The sequence below is a fragment of the Xenopus laevis genome, chromosome 1S (assembly GCF_017654675.1).
Source record: "Xenopus laevis strain J_2021 chromosome 1S, Xenopus_laevis_v10.1, whole genome shotgun sequence".
NCBI classification, from domain to species: Eukaryota; Metazoa; Chordata; class Amphibia; order Anura; family Pipidae; genus Xenopus; species Xenopus laevis.
This window is the reverse complement of record NC_054372.1, coordinates 48,346,549-48,366,935: the sequence shown is the minus strand read 5'-3', so window position 1 is coordinate 48,366,935 and position 20,387 is coordinate 48,346,549. Positions and strand designations below refer to the sequence as shown.

The following is a 20,387-nucleotide window of genomic DNA, read 5'->3' as shown; positions in this document are numbered from 1 at the left end:
GTGCATACCGCTAGCCTTAACCGCTGTCTTACCACTACCGTCTTCAACTAAAAACCATAATTAGGACAAGCTGACAATTTTATCCCATAACTTGCTCTGCTTTAGATAATTGACCAAAATGTTCATGCTGCTTTGTGCTTGGTACAAGGGATTAATTCATGTATGGCATGGTCTACACACACCATAAATGTTACATGTTTCATAGCTAAGCTATATTACTTAATCAATATTATACATGTATTCCAGACTTGGTTCATGCAGACAGTTGAGACTCCCATCCCTCCATAGCAACTCATTATTTAATGGATGCAGATTTTGGAACAGTAGGATAGTAGTTGGTGCATCAGAGCTCCTAGATGTAAATGTTATTTTAGACAAGTTGTAAGGTAGGAGAATGTAAAAATACAACTTTTACACAGATCCATTAAACATAATGTTACTATTATGTAAAAAAACTAAGACTTTGAATTCAAATATTTGGTTGGTTGAAATGGGTTACTAGATGTGTACATGTTTAGCCAAAGTGAATTCTTCGATTTAAAGTCATGTAACTTTAAAGGACTAAACAATGAAGCATATCAATTTATTTGTAGCCTGTGTAATTTTGGAAGTATTTATAAAGTTATAATATGAATATTAGGGTTCATATTCAGCTGAAGCTGTAGAACAAATTCAGTCCAATAAGAAAATTATGTATTTGGTGCCTTCCTAGAAATGTGAATGCTAAACCTAGCTTCTCTCTTTCCACAGAGACCAATAGAAATGAAAGATGTCCATACACTGGCTCTTCCAGTGATTGATAAGCCCTTGGGACAAATGGACTGGTACCATACCAGGGTCCATACACTGCATGGCTGCCATATTATTGTCTTGATCCTTTCAAAAACCCAACTGATCAAATCAGAAGGAAGCTATGGATATAGCTCCTCTTCACTTCACATCTGCCCATGCCACATACACTGGAAGATATGGTTGTTTGAAGATGTTTCAATATATCTGATCCCTGAACCAACAGTTATCCATAGTATATTTATATCAAGAGCAGGCTGTAAATGAAGGGGTTGAGTACCTTGCTAACTATTAAACAGGCCTGCACTAGTGATGGGTGAATCTGGGCCGTTTCGCCAAATAATTTGCGATATGGCGAAAAAAACCACATTGAAATCAATGGGTGTCAAAATTATTTTGACGCACAACAATTTTTGATGCGAGCAACAATTTTTATACTCACAACTAGTTTGTCCAAATGCATTAAAGTCAATGGGGGTCTGAATAATTTTTATGCGTCCGACAAATCTTTTTGTCACTGTGGATTTTTTTTTGCCGGCAAATTTTTGACAAAAAATGCAAAAATTCGCTGCGAATCCATGCCAAGCGAAGTTGCAATCACCACAAATTTTTAAAAACTTTAGGTGGGGGTACAATGAACTATTGATAATGGGTTGAGTGACTCTTGTATTTGTTTATATGTATTTTGTGGTCACAGCCTCATTGCACCCCAATGGTTTTAAAAATTAGCGGTGAGCACAATTTTCCCTTATATATTATAGTTTATATAGAAGCAGTGGACAGCTCCATGTTGTAGCGTAGAACAAACAGTATTCTCGTCACTATCGGCGCTGATCCAGGACACGGCACACAGACAACGGCATCAATGCAAAAAGGTTGGCTTTATTTGAACACACACATGCGGTTGTGGATTACAGCGGTGGATACACAAGGCTGTCTGACTTACGCGTTTCTTGCCGGATCACCCGGCACTTCCTCAGAGTCAGTATAGATCACATGACTCGAGACTTAAATAGCTAAAGTGATTAACATCCGTGTTAAAAATACAGGTGCATTTAAATTATCAGTATATAGAAATTCGTTATTATAAACAGTGCATATATATTTATAATAACGAATTTCTATATACTGATAATTTAAATGCACCTGTATTTTTAACACGGATGTTAATCACTTTAGCTATTTAAGTCTCGAGTCATGTGATCTATACTGACTCTGAGGAAGTGCCGGGTGATCCGGCAAGAAATGCGTAAGTCAGACAGCCTTGTGTATCCACCGCTGTAATCCACAACCGCATGTGTGTGTTCAAATAAAGCCAACCTTTTTGCATTGATGCCGTTGTCTGTGTGCCGTGTCCTGGATCAGCGCCGATAGTGACGAGAATACTGTTTGTTCTACACTGAATACCGGCAGGAAGTGGCCGGCGTCTCGCATGGGCTGCGACCGGGAAAACACAGCGCTACTGGGTGAGCTCCGATGCGGATCGCATCATTCTTTGTATTATTCCATGTTGTAGCTCCCACCCTTCCCAGCAATATCGCCTGAAATGTTCTTTTTAGTTGATGGACAATTCATACGATCGTTTCGAGATAATCGTGGTCTTACGATGACGATCAGATCTTTTAAAAATCTTTACAGTGATGGCCAATAAAAGGGCAACCAAATTTGGGAGTTTTAACCTTGAAAACAGAAAGTAGGTTGCAGGTAAAATTTAGTCCCTGTGTAAAATGTATAATGAAGCAATAGAATTCTTTATGAATCAGAAAATTGAGCATAGGACTGGCCAGATATGGGATGACTTTGGGGTAGCTGGCCAGCTTAAATATATTGCAATATATGGACAAATAAACCCTGTTTTGTTTAAAGTGTAAGGCATTTTTTAGTAGCTTAAGGCACAAAGTGTCTCAATGTCCTAGATATTGTATTTAACGAATTTATTTGCCCATAACTAGCCTGCACCCCGGCTTACTGTAATAGTTTCCACCATGTGCAAAACATTTGCAAATAGGGTACAGTCAAAACTTTCAACATTTTATTACTAAACGCTGCCATAGGCATTTGTTGTTTTCAGACATTTTTTGTTTAACTCTACCAGAATAAAGCAAAGGCATGTACACTGGGTTATTTAATTAATGAAATCCTCAAATAAGGGTGAGTTAACTCAATTTAAGCAATAATTATCGTGTACTTTTAATTTGCCAAAAATATGAACACTAAAACGTTTTTTTAAAAAGTCAAAAAACCAAGGAAAAGAGTGACTAATTGCCGTGTGTCACATCAAACTATTCCTGATGCTGTGACACGCTTAGGTAATTAGCATTAAAAATGTAATATATTTTATTAAAAGATTCTTACAGGAGGGAGATTGGCTGTTTTTTTAGGTTGGTATGTATAATCTGCTGTGGCTTCCGCAGTCTTTTTTTGCCTGTAAATTCTCTGTTGGATCAATAAGTGGTGTAATTAAGTATAACATTGTTGATGTGCACACCCATCTGAACGTAAAAGTGCCCTGAGCAATACATGCTTAAGATAGACGCTAAGATTTTTCTTGCCGAACGACTGATTTTAGTGAAGTCAGACATAACATAACATAGTAACATAGTAAGTAAGGTTGAAAAAAGACACATGTCCATCGAGTTCAACCTTTTTTTTTTTTTTATTAACTACCTATCTGCCAGTTGATCCAGAGGAAGGCAAAAAAAAACCCATCTGAAGCCTCTCCAATTTGCCTTAGAGGGGGAAAAATTCCTTCCTGACTCCAAAATGGAGAAATCGGACTAGTCCCTGGATCAACTTGGACTATGAGCTATTTCCCATAACCCTGTATTCCCTTACTTGCTAAAAAGCCATCCAACCCCTTCTTAAAGCTATCTAATGTATCAGCTTGTACAACTGATTCAGGGAGAGAATTCCACATCTTCACAGCTCTCACTGTAAAAAACCCCTTCCGAATATTTAGGCGGAACCTCTTTTCTTCTAATCGGAATGGGTGACCTCGTGTCAGACCAATCCTTCTAAATTATAGTGCAGTTAGTGGGATTCGAACGATTGTACATTTTATGATTTTTCGGCCGACATCTGTCAGGAAATTGATCGGCCAGGTTAAAAAATCTTTATCGGTCCCAGTGCAATCTATCTATGTTTGCAGGGCCAAGCAGGCAGCTCCCCTTTGTTTTCCTGGCAATATCGCCTGAAATGGTCTTTTTAGTTGATGGAGAATTCATACGATCATACGATCGTTTCAGTATAATCGTGGTCTCACAATGACGATCAGAACTTTTAAAAATCTATGGCCAAATTTAGTTTTGTTCCAATACTTGGGGTGCCACCAAGAATCTTCTACATGCAAAGATTTCAAGGAGTATACAGTCCTCCATGCTGCACACAGTACACACAGAGGGTCATTTCTAAAGTTTGTGGAGTGCATATTTATTCACAAATGTTTGTATTGCCCATATTATTTCCTAGTTGCTAAAATATTGCATGGCTGTGCCAACCTTTCCATTTTTTGGGAATTCACATTGCACACAAATTTTCTGAAATGACGCGCAAATCAAACGGATGTTTGCATGAGTGCTCCCACTGTGCAAGGTTGTATTGCTTAAAATAGTATTGACAGTAGTTTTGCAAATATTTTCTCCACCCAGAAGTTGTGGCTTAACTTAAATGCAGAGTGTGCACATAAATATTTGCAATATGTGATTTTTGCCATGTTTAAAAAGCTGTTCAGAGGGTGAAAAAAAATTGCAATTCGGTTTGCATATTAAATACATCACTCTTATCCATCTTTATAAACATAACCATGTGCAGGACAAATATCTTCACTGTGTGAACCAATCTGCCCTGAGCAAAGTTTATAAATGTGCTCCACTGTTTAAAAAAGCTGTACGAAAGAACATACCCTTATGGCATAATAAAAATCATGTTAGTCTTAAAAGTGAATCGGAAACCTGCCAGTTCTAAAACACAATGTAATACAGATATTATGCAGAGTGGTTTGTCAAATCACGGTGTCAGGTCTGTCCAGTTTTAATACCGGGGACTTTTTTGTGTCACAGTGACATTTTCGTTGTGATGACTTTTTTGTAGCAAAATAAATTGAAGTCTTTTGTTTTCTCATGAAACCTTTTTTCTGCCTTTGTCCTAATAAAACATTTTTTCCTAACTTTCAAGTAATGTTGTTTGTATTGAAATCTGAACAAAGTTTTGCTTTGTGTCAAAATTTGCAGAATTGTATTGGAGTCAAACAGAAGGCAAAATTTGCTGCAAGACAAAGAAAAATAAATTGCTCATCACTAGCTGTACGGCAATAAAATGTGCAAAGTTACAGGTATAGCAACCAATCTGCAGGTTTTAAAACAGATTTGATTGCTACCAGTTATTAAACCTATTACACAGGCAGAGTCTAGATTAAACAACCAGAGTTCTAAGCTCAGCAAGTCAATGAACAGCCACTCAGTACATACCCAATTCCAGACAACGCATTGGTTCTCCTGTCCCTACAATATTAACTTTTGTGTTTTTTTTTATTTGGGTTAGTAAAGTTTATCACAAAATGTTATCAGGCCCATCAGACAACAGCAAATTCATCTGCCAAATTTTCCTTTAAAAAGTTATGATCATCTTATATTTCTTAATGGTCATATAAAGTGGTGTCATTCTTTTTCTAAGTTACACTGGAGGGCCAGGGAATGCCCTGTAGGTCATTTTCTAGTATGCTAGATTATTTTAGATTGTTTTGGGGGTAGATGGACTAACATGGGCACTTTTTGACAAATTAAGGTATGTAACCATATCCATCCCTGTATATTAAATCAATTAACAGTAAAGCAATGACAGTCCTTCACTAAGTGAAATAGTTGCAGAAGATTAAAAGTATATACCGCTGGACTGTAATAAGAAAGGTGTTATCAAGGGAGGAATTCTTCATTCTCCTTAAGAGAGGCAGACATTGAGATTTGGGGCAAATTCACTAAGCGCCGAAGCACCGAACGCTAGCGTTTGTCATTTTCGTTACTGCGCAAATTCACTAACGAACGCTGGCGTAGTTTCGCTAGTGTTACTTCGCACCCTTACGCCTGGCGAAGTTTCGCTAGCGACGTAACTACGCAAATTCACTAACGCGCACAGTGTACTGAACGCTACCTTTTACGCTAGACTTCCTTCGCCACCTCAGACCTGGCGAAGCGCAATAGAGTAGATAGGGATTGTTTAAAAAAAAAGTCAAAAAATTTTCTAAGTCCCAAAAAACGCTGGCGTGTTTTCTACATTATGGGTGATAGGCTGAAAAAGATCGAAAATTTTTTAGGGGCTCCCCTCCTTCCCCTCTACATTTCCTGACTCATGGCAACTTACCTAGACAGTGGGCACATGTGTAGGGCAAAATAAAATTTTTATTTGATGATTTGAAGGTTTTCTAGCCATTTGTAGTGCTGATATGTATTCCTCCATTGAAATTTGAATTTCTCGCCGTATGCAAATTAGCCTTCGCTAGCGTAACTTCGCTTTACTTAGCGAATCAACGCTAGCGCAACTTCGCAACCTTATGCTACCCCTGAGCGCAACTTTGGATTTTAGTGAATTTGCGAAGCGCTGGCGAAACGCCTGGCGAAGTGCGGCGAAGTTACGCCTGGCGCAACTACGAATCTTAGTGAATTTGCCCCTAAATGTCAATTTGTTTGATCACAATGGCCATATATGAGAAGAAACTATACTTTTTCCTCAACTATATCTTCATATTGTAGTGGTACATATTGCGGTAAAAAGATGAATTGTGCTGCTTACAACATGTGCGGATAAATTCACCAGACACAAATTCACGGCAAATTTCCAGCGAATACATTTGTGAAACTGCAGCGAAAATTCATCAGCGAAAAAGCCGCCATGTCAAAAAAAATTATGTGCTTCAAAACTGCCACGCGCATAAAAATTGGCTTGCGTCAAAATTATTTGGATGCCCATTGACTTTAATGCTTTTGGACAAAATAGTCGTGCGTATGTAAATTGTCAATAGCGTCAAAATTATTTTGATACCCATTTGTTTTGCCCATCCCTATAAATGTCATAATTATGTTGCAAACACTGCTTTATATAGGAAAGGCACCTCATGGGGATGAGCAAGTGTTTTTGCCTGATACAGATCACAATGAAATTCACATTTTCACAGCTGGAATGTGAAGAATCTGTGCTAGAATTTCATCATGTGCTTTGTTTTTCAAGGAAAACATGGGGGGAAAAACGAGAAAAAAATGACCATTGATTCAAATTAATTTGGCATACAAAAAAAAAATGGGAGAAAAACACCCATCTAATCCAAAGCATTTGGCACAAGAAAAAATCATGGTGAAAAATCCCCCAGTGACATTTCATTTAGCAAACTCTTGCTATTTTGCAAATTTTTCAACAACTCACTAGAACAAGAGTTTCTTGCACTGCAAATGAAAGACTCACCCAGAAATTAAAAGAATGGTGACAAGAAGTATTGTTTCTAATCTGCTGTGACTGATTCAAACACTTTCTGGTGGGTGGGTAAAGCAGTTTCATAAACCAGTGCTACTGTAAGTAAATGGGACTTAATTGCAATGTGATTGTAAGAAAGAAAAGCACAAAACCATTTAAAAATGAAAGAGACTCTGATTGCCCTTTATCTGGTCCTCTTTACTGGATTCTCTGCTCAGACTTTGCAAAAACGGTCGTTTGAGCAACACTAAGATTGCAATATATGTTATTAACTTAGTGTGATGGGGCAGTAAAGCCATTTCAAATGTGTGATGATGACTCAGATGAGTAATAATTCCACCAGTTCATGGAGCTAACCATGTATTAAAAATCACGCCTGCAAAATGAATATACATCATTGCAGGCTGTAATGAGGGGAAAAAAACCAGTAATATTGCTTTTTGTGCTGTTCCAGACATGGAAAAAAATTTATAAATGAAAGGTACATTTTTTTAATGCTGTGCTACTGTGCATATCATTTCCACGCATTGTGCAGCACAACAGTGTATTAATCAATAATCCATTTAACTGAGGATTTGCTGTGGCCAACAGCATTAATATTTAGCCAGTGGCATGTTGATTTAATGGGAAACTTTGTTCTGCATTAGATCATTTTCAGCACTTGCAGATCTCATTTGGAAGTATTGAAAAGTTATGTAATAGAGCGGCATCATCCTTTTTTTTGTTTCGATTTTGAAGGTTTTCTTTTATTTGGAATGCAGGTATTTTGTCTTAATTTCTTTAACACTAGCAATTTATTATCCGCTCATATTAACAGCCTTGAAAATGGAAACGTATTGTGATATCAGCTCCAATTCACACATGCACACGCCTGCCACAAATTCGTTATTCCTGAAGATGGCTCGACCTACAGAGCTGAAACGTCGATAATAAATTTTGGTTTTTTTTGACACTATATAAAGACCTGTTTGGTGTGGTTTCTTTGTCTAGCTAATTATACTGCTTTTACAAACCAGCACACAGGCACCGGACTTTCTTTCACCGTGTGCACCAGTTCCAAGTTGTGTGTATAATATATATATATATATATATATATATATATATATATATATATATATATATATATATATAAATTTAAAAAAAGATAGATAGGATACTGATCACACTGGACCCCAAGGCATTAATCAACCCCCATGTGGTGACAGGTTCATGAAAAGAACAAAACTGGATCATGAAAAGAATAAAGCAAAGCACCATGTTTTTTGGTCACAATTAAATATTCCTCCCCAGCAGGTAATTGCAGCTGCTCCTGACTGTTAAGAACATACTGTCAGATGCTAATGACAGCCACAACACAAGGTACAGTATAATATGGACAACCCTTACTTGTAGGTCCTACGTGCCTAGTAATTGTATTATGCCTCCTGTTATAAATTGTGATTAGTGATGCGTGAATCTGAACTGTTTTGCTTTGCCGAAAATTTGTGAAACGGCGAAAAATTTGCCAAATGCAGTGAAGTCTATTGGTGACAATTTTTTTTTCACACATGACAATTTTTTTGGGGGTCTATGGGCGTCTTATTAACGTCAAAACCTGGCAAAACATTTCGCTCATCACTATTGTGATTAACTTAGAAGAAGTTATACACTGTTCTGCTTACAGCCACGAAGTACCAGACACTGTAAAACAGGTATGGGACCCATTATCCAGAATGCTCGGAACCTGGGGTTTTCCGGATAAGGGATATTTCCGTAATTTAGATCTCTGCGTCTTGAATCTACTAAAAAGCATTTAAACATTAAATAAACCCAATAGGCTTGTTTTGCCTTCAATAAGGATTAATTATATCTTAGTTTGGATCAAGTACAAGCTACCGTTTTATTATTACAGAGAAAAAGGAAATCACTTTTTAAATATAAAATTATTTCATTATAATGGAGTCTACGGGAGACAGCCATCCCGTAACTCTGAACTTTCTGGATAACAGGTTTCCGGATAACGGATCCCATACCTGTATAACTAATCTAGAAAATATTCAGAGCATCCAAGCATCAGATCTTCCTCAGTCACTAACTGAAACATTGTAACGCCAGTCTTCTGTTAATAAACTGAACAAGGAACCCGATATTAAATTCTGCCTTTATGTATACATTATAAAAAAAACAGCGGCTTTCACTGCAGCACAAAAGCGCATAACATAGGCTGCAACATGTTCTGGACTGTAACTGTCATGTATATAAAATGATCCAATTTATTCTGAACAAAAGGACAAAGGAAAATAACATGGTGCTTTTATTTGATTTTAGAAAAGCTGAAAGCTTTCAGCCTAACCTTGTACTGGTTTACATAACCTTATGTTGGTTAACAAACACTCTAAAGAACAGGGATACAAGGCAAATAATAAATAATACTGGCTTAGGCTATAATTTCATTTATTTGGTTTTCGAAAATTATTTAAAATACATACATTCATATGGTAAATGTTTTTTTAAGAAGTGAAATAACTATTGTGCTATTTCCAGTTTATCTAACCATCTGTATTGTCCTATAGACTTTCAAAAACAAACACAATGGCTTGTCCTTTATAATATTGAACCATTCCATTTGTCAAATTAAAAGCACAAAGAACCAACCTTGGGGCATGTGTGAAAAGAAACAGGAAAACTATTCAAAATCTTACATTGAAGCAGGGACAAACATAATTTAGGACCTAAATATTACAAAATGTGATGTAAGTAGCAATCAAGAAGATACAACTATAGAATAAGGAAGCAAATACAGTTGCTTCACTTAAAAATACCAACGCCCCCATTTTTTAAATAGATTACTAATAAAGATTTGCAGGAGAAACCTCAATAAATAGAAATGGCTTGTTTTTAAAGGAGAACTAAACCCTAAAAATGAATATGTCTAGAAACGCCACATTTTCTATACTGAACTTATTGCACCAGCTGAAAGATTTAGCATCTCTATAGCATTAAAAATCCAGGTCTTTAAGATTGTCACAGGAGTTTCCCATCATGGATTTTGTTAGGAGTGTCTGTGACATGCACTAGTGATGATTTAGCCAAAAATGTAGTCTATAAAGGTTGGAGTGACTGAATGTCTAACATAACAGAACACTACTTCCTGCTTACATTACTTCTTGGTTTCCACTGATTGGTTACCAGGCAGTAACCAATCCGTGACGTGGGGGGGGAACCACATGGGTCATAACTATTTGCTTTTGAATCTGAGCTGAATGCTGAGGATCAATTACAAACTCACTTAACAGTTATGTCCCATGTGGCCCCCCTTCAAGTTGCTGACTAAAAAGCAGGAAGAAGTGTTCTGTTCTGTTCTGTTAGACATCCAGTCACTCCAGCCTTTATACATTACATTTTTGGCTAACTAACTATATTAGAAACATTTTTTATTTTGCACAGCCTATCTATTTACCCAGTTTTTATTTTTTTACTGAACTGTTCATTTAAAGATGTTCACATTGTAGTAGTACAAAAGGCATAGCCTAAATATATTGTCGGTAGTTAAACATGGCATATGGTAAAGTAGAGAACACACCAGAGTTTATTTATTTTTTTAAATATGTATTTTGAACTATTTACTAAAGCTTTTTTTTTATACTTTCCCATCTCCTATTTTTCCTCAAGTATTTGATAGCTCTTAGCTGGTGAAATCATTTTGGCAAGTTGGCTGAAATTCTATCAGAATCAATAATGGCAACTAAGTGGCCAATTTAATTCATTTAGCTGAATGTAAAGTTATTAACTTTTAAAAATATTCAAGCTAATGATACTCCTACTGCTACTAAGACATATTCGTCATCCATTATTCCAGTAGTCCCTAAAGTCACCCAGATATATAGCATTGTAGTGAAGAGGATATAGAGATTTACAGGTCCCTCAAAGTCCATAGAAGAACAACTAAGCAAAGAAAGGAAGATTCTTATAGGTAAAAAAAAATCAAAAAAAAAAAAAAATCAGTGAGACCTGTAAAGTTAAGGAATTTTTGGTTTTACCAGAAAAAAAAACATTAAATAGTTCCAAGAAAGGATTGGACGGCTTTTAAGCAAGAGAAGAGAACATAGAATAAATGTCACCAGTACATTGAATCCATTATCTGGAAACACATTATATATAAATGAAAAAATTGAAAAATACAGAAACGCTATCTTTAGATCAAATTACAGAAAAATCCCTTAACCAGAAAAATCCAAGTCCCAAGCATTCTAGATAAAAAGCCCCATGCCTGTACAGTAGTAGTAGTAACAGAAAGTGTCTTTGGACGCAAAAGCCTAGTAACATACTAACAGATCAAGGTCTAATTCTTATTTGCATATAGTAAGTCAAAATTTCAGTAAATAAAGTTCTTACCAAGAGCAAACTCAAGCTTTGGGTCAGCCAAAGTTTTCGGAATCCCTGTGGATAGGAAAGAAAGGAAAGCAGCAATTTAGTAATTAAAAGTACAGACTTTGCCTAAGAGAATCTTATTAGCCGCATAGTATAAATTCTTGTCAGATATACATTAATATTTCATATTCTGGCTGAGTAGGTTAAAGGAGGGAAATTAGAGCATCTACAATATAACTTCTAAAAGGACAGAGAAGCGGAGCTGCCTTTGTAGTAACAACTAAAGTACAAGACTACCCCCAGCCTTTGACAGCATATTGAACACAAGACTCTTTTTATTTTAACAGACTGCCGTGTCCAAAATTAGATAATAATTGTGCCTGCATTTTACCTTCTGGGCAGCATATACTGGCAGCACTACAGAACAGAAAGGCATACATTATTTATTTTTTATGAGGTATTTTACAAAAACATGAAAAGAAGCCCCCAGCTCCGGTGAAAAAAGAATATTTTTCTATTATTTATATATATATATATATATAATATATAAGGTATTCATTATATTGTATGTGTTTGTTCTTAAAGGGATGCAATGTCATATTCAGCAGCAGGAAGGGTCCGCAGCTTATTGTTCTGTAATGTATTATGTAATGTATTATGTAATGTATTAAAAGGTGAATGGATTCATGGGAGGAGAGGGTAATTCTTCTTGTTGTTAGCAGAGAGCTGATCTGATCTGCATGTGCAGCTTCTTAGTAAGTGAGGACAGACACACCAACTTCTGTGTGAACAGTAACTTGTTTACTTTATAGAACTCAGCATAACATGTCTGCAACAGGAACTTTTCATAGAGAGCATACACAGGAAGAAGAAAATCCCACAGGGTTACAGGTCAAACATGACATCCCATTGCTAATGGTGGCCATAGACACACAGATCCTATCGTACGAATCGAGGATTCGTACGATTTTCGGATCGTGTGTGGCGTGTGCCGACATCGTCCGGCTGAGATCGATCGTTTGGTCAGGGTTGATTTTGACCTGACTGATCCCGCCAGAGCACATTGCACATCGTAATCAGATAGTTCGGTCGTACGGCCGAACAATCAGATTACCCCCGATATAGCCATACTCGTTAATGGCATATCGGGGAAAGATCCGCTCGTTTGGCGATGTTGCCAAACCAGCGGATCTTTGCGTCTATGGCCACCTTAAGCAACAATAGACCCTCCCTGCATTGTGACATCCACTGGAACAATCTCTACCTGTTGTTTTCCAACACTTGTAAGGCTCAATATAGAATATGCCATGCAGTTTTGATCTCCAGCGCTCAAAGGGATATTATTGAATTAGAGATAGCCCAGAGAAGAGCAACTAAACTAATAAAGGGTATAAAATGTCTCATTTTTTAGGAAAGACTGGCCGAGTTTGGGTTTGAAGAGGCGCTTAAAGGAGAATATGATAACTATTTAGAAGTATATAAGAGGAATTCAATAAACGTTCTAATGCTTTATTCATCAGTGGGTCTTTCCAGTGGACTTGAGTGCATCCATTTAGTTTAGTGCAAAGCAGGTTTAATTTTAAGTCATTTTTAAATGCCTTTTTATCAAAATCGATAACATTTCTGCACTTAAAGGGACAAGGACAGTTATTTTAGAAGCACCTGATCTGAAAGCACTTCAATTTGAAGTAAAAGCAACACTGATTTTTTTTCCCTTTCCTGTCAAGAGTTGGGTGGTGTCAGCCTTATGCTAAATTCTAGATTCCATTCCACCCCCAGGCAAAGAGCATGCCCTCTTCTCCATACCCATTTGCTCTGAATGTACCATCCCTGTGCTATTGATATGTATATCTCCATCAAACCTAGATGGAATACATGTGTATACATCCATGAAAGAAAGTGACAAGCAAGTTGGAATGGTGACAGAACCAGAATTTCTATGTGTACATGTAGCTTTATGTCAAGGTTTCAATGGAAATCAGTATATAGTGTTTTAGTTCAGAGTTATACTGTACATTTTGGCTTGTGGGTTCTGTTTTCCTGTAATGAAGGCTACGATTATTCTCTTGGAGTCAGGAAGAATATTTTTCCCCTCTGATGATGTTTTCCCCTCTAGATCAGCTAGTAGTTACTATCAGCTAGTAGTTACTATCAGCTAGTAGTTACTATCAGCTAGTAGTTACTATCAGCTACTAGTATAGCAGGTTTCATTACCATATTAGGATATCCTTTTTAAAGGGAACAATTGATTGTAGCCTTGTGACTACAATTCAGTATAAAACGTATAGCTTACACATGAAAAGATGGTAATGCTAAAGATGCAATGAAATCACCTTAGTGAAAATGCCATGGTGTGTGATGTCATCACTACTGCCTCATGATTTGTTGTGTTATGTAATCAGTGCTTCCTGTTTGAGACCATTTTTTTTAGGACTATGGCACATGACATTTTAATATCAGCTATTTGTTGCACCAATGAAAATGTGGCTACCGATCCAGAAGTGCTTCTGTTCATTTTAAGTCCATGTGCAAAACTAAGATCCGTGAAAAGACCCACACTGATAGTCATCACTCGTTACCTTACCAGGCACATAACCACAGATACACTTCTAATATATACTGTATGGCAGGATGGCAAACTAAAACAAAATATTGAATTCTGGTGTGTGTTTTGTTTCTGTATGTCAAATGGCCTGGTTTCTTGTCATTTACAGACACTGTGTGACTAATAATGTGGTATAAGTATGGGATCCGTTATCCGGAAACCCGTTATCCAGGAAGCGAATTACGGAAAGTCCGTCTCCCATAGACTCCATTTTATATAATTAATCCAAATCTTTAAAAATGATTTCCTTTTTCTCTGTAATAATAAAACAGTAACTTGTACTTGATCCAAACTAAGAAATAATTAATCCTTATTGGAAGAAAAAACAGCCTATTAGGCTTAATGTTTGCATGATTTTCTAGTAGACTTAAGGTATGAAGATCTAAACTATTAATATATATATATATATATATATATATATAGATAGATAGATAGATAGATAGATAGATAGATAGATAGATAGATAGATAGATAGATAGATAGATAGATATATTAATAGTTTAGATATATATATATATATGTCTTGTTAAAAAAAAACAAGTCCTTATGTTCATTACACAGAGTGGAAAGAGCTGGGGGTGGAATTCAATTATTCCCTTCAACTCCCACAATGATTATACATACTATAGGGTAGTGCCCCCAGCATAATGATGAGTTTACTGTTATGAATCCAAAGGAAAACAGACTAATTCCTTTTTTTCCTATTACCATAGTGGCTCTTCAGAAGAAAGGGGGAAAGTTCCTAAAAAGACTCCAACATTGGTCTGCAAAGCTATAATACATGGTTCTTGTACTAAACCAACTTATAATGAAAAAAAAACAATAAAATGAAAATATAGTAAATAATGAAAGCATACATCCAATGGACTACAGAAATAGTGTCCACTTCTGTTGGCAGCATTAGATTGCACAGAATGACACAGTGCTGCACTTCTTGCAATGTGCATCAGCATCAAGGAGGAATAATACCAAAGAAATTTGCATTATGCCATCCTTTAAACAAACAAAGCTGAGAAATGTTCCTTTAAGCATTCAACAGGTTATAAACGATAGGTAGAAACTATAAAGAATAGCTTCCTGGGGGTGACGAGGAGATGTATTTCACTGTGAAAAGAGCGATTTACTTCCTTGGACTCAATGAAGTGACGAGGCCCTTATATTCTGCCTGTAAACTGTTCATGTATTTGATGTATTCGATGCAAAGTGGGAATGTGCACTTCCGACTTAAAGAATAAATCATCAAATCATGAAATGAGGTTACATACAAGATGTTTCTGCAGGTGCAATGCCAGCAAGTACCAGCCCTTTCCCAGGATTTTCCATGTTTCTTAATCACAAACCACATGAAAGAATTAAGGGCTGGGATAGTGATTTACTCTTTTTGTCCTGCCACATGTATACAATTTACATTTTTCACACCAGTCTTGTACTATTCTTATCAAATGATAAAGGAACAATTAGGACCAAAACCTAGTTTTTGTACATGCACTAATACAAGTTTTTTTCGTGGAGAAAATCCCAGAGTGCTGTTCTTCTATAAGTTTGGTCTTACTGTGTACCTGGTTAATTAAGCTTGAAGTGTGGTGCTGTTTACTGAATATCTATCTATCTATCTATCTACACAGTATATATTCAGGCTCACTGCTTCTTGATAAAACTGACCATTGTGTGTGTGAATACAACTGGGGCAGTGAGTTATGTGATCGATGGATAAACTCTATAAAGTGAAATGTAACACGCTGACTCTATATAAAGGATAATGATAATTACTGAAAAAAGAAAAATACCCACAACTAAAAGAAAAGATAACTATCCATATAAACACTGAAAAACCATCTTCCAAAAGTCAACTTTTTATCTGTCTATTGGATTAATTGTTGTCACATATTTCCAAAATTTGTTTTATAAATCAAACTTTATTTTACACATTACAGACTGTGTATTTTAAAAGTTCAGCAGTTGGGTTGGTTCTTTAAAACCAAAGATCTTATCGCTTCCACTCTCACAACTAAATACCTTCCCAGGCAGCAGTGTTGTAGATGTGGAAGGATAATATATGGTACTGTGCATTTGACTGCACAAATGAAAGCAAGAGAATCAGGAGTAGCAGGAAACACACTCCCCCACACAAAAAAATGCTAATTCTTTTTACAAGCAAACCAAATTCTGTATCTTTTTTTTTTAACTCCACTCTACTTTATAATTATTACACATTATCTTTAGGTCTATTAAATATTTATTCCCATTTTATTATGCAACAATGCATAGAAAGAGATTGTAATAGGGTAGTGCATCTTTGAATTAACTTTTAGTATGATGCAGGGAGTAATAGTCTGAGACCATTTGCAACTGGTTTTCGTTTTTTATTATTTGTGGTTTTGGAGTTATTTCGCTTTTTATGCAGCAGTTTTCCAGTTTGCAATTTCAAGCAATCCAGTTGCTAGGATCTAAACTACCCTAGCAACCATGCATTGATATGAATAAGAGACTGGAATATGAATAGGAGAAGGCCTGAATAGAAAGATATGCAATAAAAAGCAATGCCAATACCTTTGTTGCCTTACAGAGCATTTGTTTTTTTAGATGGGGTCAGTGAACCCTGTTTGAAAGCTGGAAGGGGTCAGAAGCAGAAGGCAAATAATTAAAAACAAAAACGAAAGGCCAATTGAAAAGTTGCTTAGAGTTAGCTATTCTATAACACAGTAAAAGTTAACTTTAAGGTGAGCCACCCTTTTAAGAAAAGGAAGAGGTTAACATACACAGAACAACTGGGAGGATGTATCTATGATACAGGTGCTGTTTTCTTAAACTGAGCGTTTTACGCAATATTTTATGACTACAAAATTGCTCCTGCTTTCACTTTATGATTCATTTCCAAGCAGTCTTTTACATGCCAAGCTCTGCATCCCCCATCCGTACTTATTACATGCAGGAAGGAGGCAAATGCTGCAGAACTGGGTTGCAAAATGCCTTTACAGCACACAGATTTAATAACAGATTGCAATTACACAAAACCATCAGACAAGTTGTGTATTGTAGATACGAGATTGGACCCTTTAGCTTGATGTCTGTCTCCTGCTGCCAAAGTGTGTTGCTATGGACACCGGATAAGAAGCAACAAAGAGAGAATTAAAACAAAATGGGCAGGGGAAAGATACAGTAAACGCAGGGAAGGAAAAATTACCTTCATTTAGTCACACATATGCTCGACTGGGCTAAAATTGTCATAAAATAAATACATGCCAAGGCAGTCACTGAAAAGCTGCCAGATTTTATAGAGCCAGTGTAGTCAACACACAGAGGGAAAAAAGAAAAACAGATTAGTACTATGTCCACTACAAAGCCCTCCCTTATGAAAATGTGCCTCCCTGGATGAGGGTTCTATTGCTAATCAGGTTAGGAAAGGTCACAGGAATCAACTCTGTTCCGAGCTGTGACAAATGAGGTTTTTCAGAACACACAGCAGAAGATGTGTAGCCTAGACGCTGCATTATGCTTAGGATCTGGAATGTGCTAAAGTACTGTAAGGTTTTATTGGATTACTACCTGCGCTATTCTGCCGATTGGGATGCAGCCTCCTGTAAAATCCTATTCTGGCTGCAGTAAAATTTAGATATTACACTGCCTGGAAATATGACGCTTAGGTGACTGTAAGACAATAAAATAAAAGTGGGATGAGATGGTTTAGATGGAATTCTTAAATATCTTTGGATCTCTCTTTGTTTAAGTGGAGGAATCCATCACCTTATACACACCATGCTGATTTTTCCCCTAAAAGTGTAAAGCCCTAGATTAGGGAAGAACATGAAAAGCATCTTGGATCCAGAAAAAGCCAATCAGAAACTTTGAAGGGGTCCCTGCAGTTCTCCCTTGTAATGTCTAGGCATCGCTTGCAAGAACTTTTCTCTCTAGGATTATATAAACTGAAACAAGCATGGTTTTTTTTCTACACAAAAGGTGTGCTGTGTGTGCGTTTGTGACAGCACAAGCTGTTTTTATTCCTGTTCATGCAATGTGCTATGTAGCAAGCTGAAAGCAATCAAGGTTGGGCTGATCATCCGTTTAACCAGGAAGATGCCAAGGCAGGTTAGAATCACAATTCACTAAAGACCATTTAGCTGAGACGGGTTAAAAAGCTGCAGTTTACAAGTACAAGAACACATACATCATCACATTCAGGGAATGACATGCTGCTAAGATCTTGCACTTACTTGCTGTGTCTTGCCCTACAGGATTCTCCCCTTCAGCAGGGAAAATTAGATTCTGGGCTACATCCAAGGCTCTTTCCTCTTTCATTTCCATTATTAATGCTCTGACCAGTGTAATTCCCCCACACAATATTTCAGAGTTTGCTTGACAGAGTGCCGCTGCCCAAGATTCACAGTCTAGCGTCGATGTTGCTTCAAGGTAAAGATCTTCTTCTTCACTGAAAAAATCTGCAGGAAACAGCAATACAGTTTCAGCTACCTAAACAGTGAAAGGGCAGGTAGGATATCACATCAGAAGTGATGCTGTGCTTAATACAGACCATTATACATTTATCTTCCCTGTCAGTGGAGTGCACACCTCGTACACCTCTCCAGAATCAATCCCCTGTTGCTTCCCGTTCAGATGTGCTGCAAAGTCCAAGCTCCACAGCTAAACCTCCCAAAGCAATTAATGCATTGAAAAACTAGGTGGCAGAATTAGCAAACTGAAATGCGAAATCCTTCTCTAGTATGGATCTCGCAGTCCAGCTGGCAGCTACTGAGGCTGCAAAGTTTAACAAGAATTCAATATGTTAGCCATGGCAGCAGTCAGCAATCTGACAAAGGGACCAGAGGGACACAGGGAGGGGAATGTGTCCATCATCTCCTCTATTAGACTTGTCTTTTATGCTAAGGCTCCCTTCCATCCATGCCACGGCGCAGCTCATCAGTTTGTGGAAATAATTTAGGATGACACAGCTTCTTCGTCAGTAGACAACAAGTTGTATATGTGGCATCATTACTGCCCATGGTGTCAGCTGCTGTTATGACCGATAAAGATCCTAATTGTTTTCATGACTCACCTTCTGGAAAGGCATTACAAAGCTCGACCGAAAAAGCATTTTTTTTAAGAAGGCTTCTCTTTATTGCTAAATCAATGAGACTTATTAAGCACTTGGAAAATGTTTATTATGGGGGTGTATATGCAGAGGGAGCCCTTCTCAATTCCCTTAAAGGAGAAATACTCCTGTATATGCATGCGCCTATACAAGGAAATGCAAGCTGCCATATTGCTTTGCTTGCAGCAGTGTTGCACTTTCCAGTACTGTCTATATAGCTTGTCTTATCCAAGACCAAAATAAAAGAAAATTCTGCACATTTGGGTAAATGCAACGCTTTAGAAAATAAGTCAACATTTATACACTGCTGCATATTTATAGGAAATTGCATGACGATACACATTGATTACAAACTGGACAGGTTTCACTTTTAAGGATATAACATGCAAGTTAATGGCTCAAGGACCTATAATATCAGGTTTGTCATTTGCCCAGAGATCAATCATATTATCAATATAACCAGAAAGAAGGGAAGAGAATATGTAAATAGACGATCCTCTATGAAATACATTTTACATTTTTCCAATTTCAGTGCATGCTAATATATGTAGACCTACGTATATGTATGCATGCTCTTTCCTCAATGTTTGGTACAAACAATTTCCAGTACTAGCTAAAAGTGATAGTTTGCATAATGTACAAAATATTTTGGGATAAATGCTTATATATACATAGTATGCCTGCCTTTCTCATGCTCCCCCATGCCCATCAGACTCAAACCTGCAAAGCCATTTGTATGTAAATATGCATTATAAATATTACTAACATGATTCTAGAATCTAAGTAGCTTGATTTCAGGGAAGAATATTGGCTCTAGTCCAGTACAGTGTATTTAGCAGGTTAGAGATTAGTAGTGACATATCATTTAGGGATACAGCTGGCTTTCACATCATGCACTCCTGATTCAGGCAATGGCTGTCTTTCCCTTTCTTTGCCTCTCTCTCCCGTGGTCACTTAACAGGGGATTTTGACAATCTCATTAAAGTGGCCAGTGCATTAAAAATTGAAGAGCTCATAATGTGCATGCATTTTGCCTACTGTGCATACTGCAGTGAGTTATTCTTGTTAAGATACATCACGGGGAAGCATCCCATAACT

The 20,387-nt window shown here is 37.0% G+C and overlaps 1 protein-coding gene across 4 annotated transcripts in view; it reads right to left on the bottom strand.

The window, feature by feature from the left end:
• The window catches only part of LOC108704365 (type II inositol 3,4-bisphosphate 4-phosphatase), a 339,921-nt gene that overhangs the window by 301,193 nt on the left and 18,341 nt on the right, over window positions 1–20,387 (bottom strand). For 2 of the 4 annotated variants that reach the window (XM_041579561.1, XM_041579563.1), the window contains exons 3-4: window positions 18,415–18,639; window positions 11,623–11,667 (exon numbers count right to left, since the gene is read on the bottom strand). In XM_041579561.1, the coding sequence (XP_041435495.1) occupies window positions 11,623–11,667; window positions 18,415–18,639 (270 nt within the window). Of the gene's footprint in view, window positions 1–11,622; window positions 11,668–18,414; window positions 18,640–18,731; window positions 19,017–20,387 lie in introns of those variants that run through there. The other 2 variants (XM_041579562.1, XM_041579564.1) reach the window with 2 other exon arrangements.